We start from the raw sequence: 5,891 nt of genomic DNA, 5'->3' as shown, positions 1-5,891 counted from the left end.
GGCCCGCCCGGCCGCGCCGTGCGCCTGCGCGGCCTCGCTCCGCCCCCCCGCGGGCGGGGTCCGGAGCGAAGCTCCCTCATTGGACCAACGGCGCGGGCTCGGTTCCCGGGGGCGGGATTCAGCCGCTCACCACCCTCAAGCGGTGACAGCGACGGCGGCTCGGGCGGGTCAGCGGCAGGCGCGGGCCGGGTCAGAGCGCGCCTCGCCGTCGCGGCTCCCACGCAGGGCGGAGAGGGGTCGGGCCCCGCCTCTGGGAGCTCTGTCTGGGGTCCGCGTGGCTCCCGGGGCTCTCTACCCCGGCGCTGTCAGTCTGCTGGAAGGCCCGGCCCTACCCACAGGTCTCCCAAACTGGGGCCCTAAGCCATCCCCTGGGGCTGCCAGCCTGGTGATAGGGGGGAGTACCCACCCAGGCCCTACCCTTGGGGTTCCCAGCCTGAGGAGGGCTCTGGCCCCACTTGGAAGCCCAGTCTAAGTGAGGGGAAACGCTTAACACATGTACTTTTGTTTTTTTAATTTCTATTTATTTATTCGTTCACTCATTCATTCATTTATTTTTAACACATGTACTTTTTAAAAGGCGCGCTGCACGTCCTGCCGTGAAGAGCCGCGTACTAGGCCGTGAGGCGCCGGGGCCCGGGTGCGCTGCTTGGGAGAAGGCTGCACCACTCAGGGTCCCTGACAGTGCCCACCACCCTCAGCGCGGGGGCCGGCCAGGGCCTCCCCCGCAGTGACACAGGGATGGGCAAGGGGGACACAGAGTCTAGGGCAGAACACGCTAGGAGAGGAGATGGGGTGGGGGGAGGGGCAGCCCCAGGGCTGCTCGCTGACAGGCTGGGAGGGTTCGGGGTGACTTCGGCTGCTTCAAGAACCTACGAAGGAACAAACTGCTGGCGTTCCTCCTCCATCCCCTCGCAGGGGCCCGCCTGGAGAATGAGTGGAACACAACCCAGAGACAAGCGCTGAGGGGGAAGACCACCAGGCTCCCCTCCCTGCCTCTGGGCACATGCCCAGCCACAGCCTCCTCTGCTTCTGGACGGTACTGGGTAGATAGGCTGAGAACCCCTCCTTTTTGCCCCAGCTGTCTTGAGTTAGCTTTTGTCACTTACACCCAAAAAGGTCCTCACCGCCACATTACCACACCACTGAGCTTGTGCTCGGGCAGGCAGTGTCCCAGGGAAGCCCTCTGGCCTAGCACATGAGCCCAGGACTGGCTCTTCCACATAGATGGTGGGGACCCTGCACTCCATTTTCTTCCACTCTCATGCCCTCCTTGCAAGGAGCCCATTCCTTGAGCACCTTAGGGTCAAGGGTAGGTTTGGGGTTACGTCTAGACCATGACAGCCCCACTCAAGTTCCTTGCTACCACACTGCCCATGCTACCCTCAGAGGCACTCGCTGCTGCCCGCTTCCTGTCTGTGGCTCCAGTCACCTGTCATCCTGCCAGCATCGTTGCCCCCCGCCGGACGGTTTTCTCTGTCCTCACCTGGCAAACCCCAGCCACGCACAGTCCTGCCCGTCTGTCTCCTCGAGGCCTGCAGCGCCAGCTGGTGCAGAGTAGGCACAGTGACCCCGCGGCCCCGGCTGTGGATGCACTCTCGCCACTGCCCAGCCTGCTGACATCTGGTCAGCTCTGTTCTCTCTGCAGTCTCCTCTGACCCCCTTCCCGTGTCTCAGAAATGACCCCACTGCCCTCCTTCACAGAGAAAACAGACTTGCATCACCCCAAGTCTGCCCCCCTCACTCCCGCCTCCCCCTCCACAGCGACCACAGAGGCTCTGCCCCTCCTGCCCCCTCCCCACCTCTGTCTGTTTGCTAGGTACCCCCATCCTCAATCTTTCCCTCTCTGTGGATCCTCGCCATCGGGATTAAACTCGGTCTCTCCCACCTTAAAACACTCAAGCAAAACCTCCCTAGATGCTGTCTGCCCAGCCAATTGCCACCCTCGCTTTTCCTGCTCCACGATGATTTCTCTCTAAAGCATTCCTCCAGGGGAACCTCTGGTCTGCTTCTTGTGTGTTTCCATGGGTGAGCGGTGCTCTGAGTGGCTCCGCAGAAGCGGCTCCTCCACTGAGGATCAGTGGGGGAAGCCCGTGGATTTCCCCTTGGGGAGCACATGGACAGTTACAGACCACAAGTGCCACAAGCTGCTGTGCAGGGGCTGTGGGATCACAGGGGGTCTCTGATCCAGTCAAGAGGGATAGGGGTAAAATAAGCTCCCAGGCTGAAGCCTGAGGCCAGAGGACACCCTGCCCGTGGGCTGTCGGGGAAATGAGACCCTAGGCCTGTGGTGGCAGCCAGTGTTCTGAGAGAAAGAGTGCAGTGGCCAAGGGCCTAAGAGACTGCGAATTTTTATCTATTTCTTCTTTATTGGTGGGGTGAGTGATACGGTCACATGTGTTTTGGAAAGACGGTACTGGCAGCACTGTGGAAGGCAGATTGAGGGAGGACGGGGGTGCTGGTGGGAGAAGCAGCAGCTGCAGAACCGGGTCCACCCCTGGGGTCCCTCGCCTGCCCCTCTTCCCACGCCGGGCTCTGTCCTCTCTCTTCACTCTCTGTGGGTGATGGTCACCACACTCCTCACCTCTCAGAGCCTTGCCAGCTCCAAAACTCCCCAGACTCTGTTCCAGGGCTGCCTTCTCTTCAGCCCCAGGCCCAGGACGCTGGAGGCCAGCAAGACATCCCTACCGGGATGTCCCCCAGGTAGCTAACCCCTCCCCCCACTCTCCCTGCATCAGCAAACAGATGGGTGGGCTGACCCTCCTCATCTGCCCCCCTGCTCTGCTCTGTTTCTCTGACCCATTCTCTCTGTCCCCACTGCACCCTTCCTGCCAGCCCTTCAGCACCCACCTCCCTGCTGAATTCCACTTTTCTAGCATAAATGTGATCACATCACCCACCCTCCTTCCGGTAAAAATAAATAAATAGAAACGGGAATACCTGCTGATGCTTCCCTACCGCTCTTTCACATGGCAGGTGGTCACCACTTGTTGATTTATTCTTCCAGCTAATGTTTGCTGAGCTCCCACGGCATGTGCAGAAGGAGGGACGGAGAGTGACCAGGTCACTCATGATGACCCGCTAAGAGGGGGCAGGACCGGAGCAGGGAAGACAGAAGAGGAAACACAAGTGGATGCAGAGTTGCTCAGATGACCAGAATGTGTGAGCGTGTGATGGGGTAATTGTCCCCTCCCAGAGGGACACAGGGATGAAGAACCCCGGCACCAAGTCCGTTATCGATGGACAGGGCATCAGCTTTGCGGAGAGCAGTTTGGCTCCATCTGTCAACACAAACACGGGCTCACCTTCAGCCAGAATTCCCATGTCTGCAGAAGGATCCTATAGAGACACATCCATGGGCTCAGGAAGAAGGGTTCCTGCTCTTGGAAAGCTTGGAAATCACCTAACCGCTTCCCAATAAAGGATCAATTTCAGTCACAGAACACCTACATTTTGGTGTAGGATCAACCATAAGAAAGAATGGCAGTCTCTATATTTACATGTATTTTTACCTATGTATGCATAGGTGTCTGTATATAGTGTACACACACAGGATGCAACCCCCCCTCAACAAAACGCACACAAGAGAAAGTCAAGAAGGGGCGCCCATCCGGACCTGGGAGAGGAACCCACGGGACGGCAGTGAGAGGTTCTCACCTTCTACTTATTTAAATTTCTTACAAAAACCAGTTAATACTTCAGTAATGGTGCGGGGTGGGGGGAGGGTAGAGTTTTTAGGAATAGAGCTGCTAGGACCTCTTAAGGAGGGGTCTCAAAATCGCCTCTGTCCAGGCCCCTGCCACTCATTGGCGCGGACATTTGGGAGGTGAGGCCCAGGGACCTAGAGGTGGTGGGCGGGACCCAGCCCCGCCGATTGCACGCCGCAGCACCCAGTTCTTTACCCCTCCAGCCTCAGGGACAGTGTCCCCCACCAGAAGCTGGCGGAGGTGAGGCTGGCCTCCCGGGGTCTCTGGCCAGACGCCCGCGCTCGCTACGGCCGCCGCCCTCTCTCGGGAGCGCCCCGCCCCGCCCCGTCCCGCCGGCGCGTCCGGCTCCGCCCCCCTGGAAGACTATTTAGCCCCGAGGCGCTGAGGCTCGGGCCCCAGCAGGGCCCCGACCGCCAGCTGACCGAGGAGGTTCACGCACCACTTCGTGTCGCTTTGTGTTGGAGACCCTCGCCGACCTACCGGCGCCAGCCCGCGCGCCCCGAGGTGCGGGCGGAAGCGGTGGCTCAGCCGAGGGCCGCCCCCAACACCTGCCCGGCTCACTGCCCCCTCCGGCCCCGCCCTCATGGTCCGGCTCTTGACGGTCACCCTCGGTTGCATCAGCTTCCTCTACCTGCAGCTCCCAGGCGCGCTGTCCCTCGGCCTGGCCCGGAGCCGGCCGCCCGCGCGACCCAGGTGAGCAGGTCTCAGACCACCCTGGCTGCCGGGGCAGGAAGCCAGAGTGCTCGGGGGAGGCCTCCCTCCGACCCCGACCCCTCCCCAGTTCCTCTAGCCCCTGGTTGGGGAAACCCCCCACCTGCTGCTGGGGCCAACCCCCTAGATCAAGGGCCAGCCCCAGGCCCTAAGCAACCCCCCAGCAGGGCAAGAGGTTCCTCTTTCTCTGCCTGTCCTCCAAAGGCATGCCCACTCCTCGACACTGGCAGAGCACACCCCTCAAAAGGAAAGGTCAGCTGTGGGAGGGGAGGCTGGAGGGGCCTCAGGCCCGCCCACCTCCCCCCACCCCAAGGGCTGAGAGGGAGTCACCTGAGCCCTGAGCTCAGTGGCCCACAGAGGCCAGGGCTGCCCCTTGCCCAGGGAGGAGCAGGTAAATGGGCTACTGAGTGGCTGAGGGCCAGGCCCTGAGCCCTGAGCTCAGTGGGCTTCCCCTGCCAGTGACCCCAGGCCTGTGTGGAAGGGAAAGTGGGTGGGTTTATGGGTCCCTGAAAGGCTGGCCTGCCGGACTTACTTCCTCCATCTCCCTCTGCAGGGAGTCCCCAGCCCGGACTCCTTCCAGTGGCTTGCAGTCCCGGCACCCTGCAGCCTGGCCTGTGGTCTGGAAGCTGCACCAGGCCCTCCAGCCCCAGAGGAGTGCCAGCCTGGCCCCTGCTATGGGTCAGCCTCTCCGGAATGGCCCCCGCCGACATTTGGGTCCCCGCAGGCCCCGAGCCCAGCTCCTGCGTGTGGGCTGTGTGCTGGGCACCTGCCAGGTGCAGAACCTCAGCCACCGCCTGTGGCAGCTTATCGGCTCAGCCGGCCCACACGACTCAGCCCCTGTGGACCCCAGCAGCCCGCACAGCTACGGCTGAGGCGTGGCAGGCCATACCCCTGCCTGTCCCAGCTGGGATGCCGCGCCCTAATCCCAGAGGGGCAGCTGAGCCCCCAGCCCAGAACTAGCCCCGAAGCTCCTGCAAAGAGCAGTCACTGGAACAGCGGTGCAGGCCCCTGAGGACACCCTCGCCCCACCCTACCCCCACCAGGTTCTGCAGCAGCCAACCTCGAATGACTGTGGACACGGAAGCCAGTGCGCGTGTGTGGACCCAGCAGATCCTGAACACCCAGGGGCTCGGCCCCTGGGGAGTGTAACACTTGGAGGCGGTTGGCAGCATTAGAGGACAGGGTCTGCCCAAGGACGTAGGGCAGATGCCAGGGACCTGAACACCCTGGGCCACCTCTGGGCAAGCAGGAGAGAGGAGGGGCCCAGAGTTGGCCCAGCATGGCCTCTTCCCTGCTGGTCTTGACATGGTAGGATTAAGGCTGGACTGCCCTGTTCCAGCTGGGCCCAAGGTCACGATGGAGACTCCCTGCCTGTATGCCCTGAGGGCAGCTGGGGAAAGGGTGCAGGGGTTCTGGGGCAGAGCAGGGCAGAACACCCTTCCCACTCCCTAGGGCAGGGTGGGAGTGGGGCGGGGC

The 5,891-nt window shown here is 62.0% G+C and overlaps 1 protein-coding gene across 1 annotated transcript; it reads left to right on the top strand.

The window, feature by feature from the left end:
• The first annotated feature begins 4,287 nt into the window (after nt 1-4,287).
• On the top strand, nt 4,288-5,287 carry ADM2 (adrenomedullin 2). Its single transcript, XM_065888102.1, has 2 exons — nt 4,288-4,397; nt 4,969-5,287. The coding sequence occupies exons 1-2, from the start codon at nt 4,288-4,290 to the stop codon at nt 5,285-5,287; spliced, it is 429 nt and encodes a 142-aa protein (XP_065744174.1).
• Nucleotides 5,288-5,891: the final 604 nt, after the last annotated feature.

This window comes from Phocoena phocoena, chromosome 11 (genome assembly GCF_963924675.1).
Source record: "Phocoena phocoena chromosome 11, mPhoPho1.1, whole genome shotgun sequence".
In the NCBI taxonomy this organism is placed as follows: Eukaryota; Metazoa; Chordata; class Mammalia; order Artiodactyla; family Phocoenidae; genus Phocoena; species Phocoena phocoena.
Note: the sequence above shows the minus strand (reverse complement) of the source record. Positions and strands in the feature narration are given on the sequence as shown.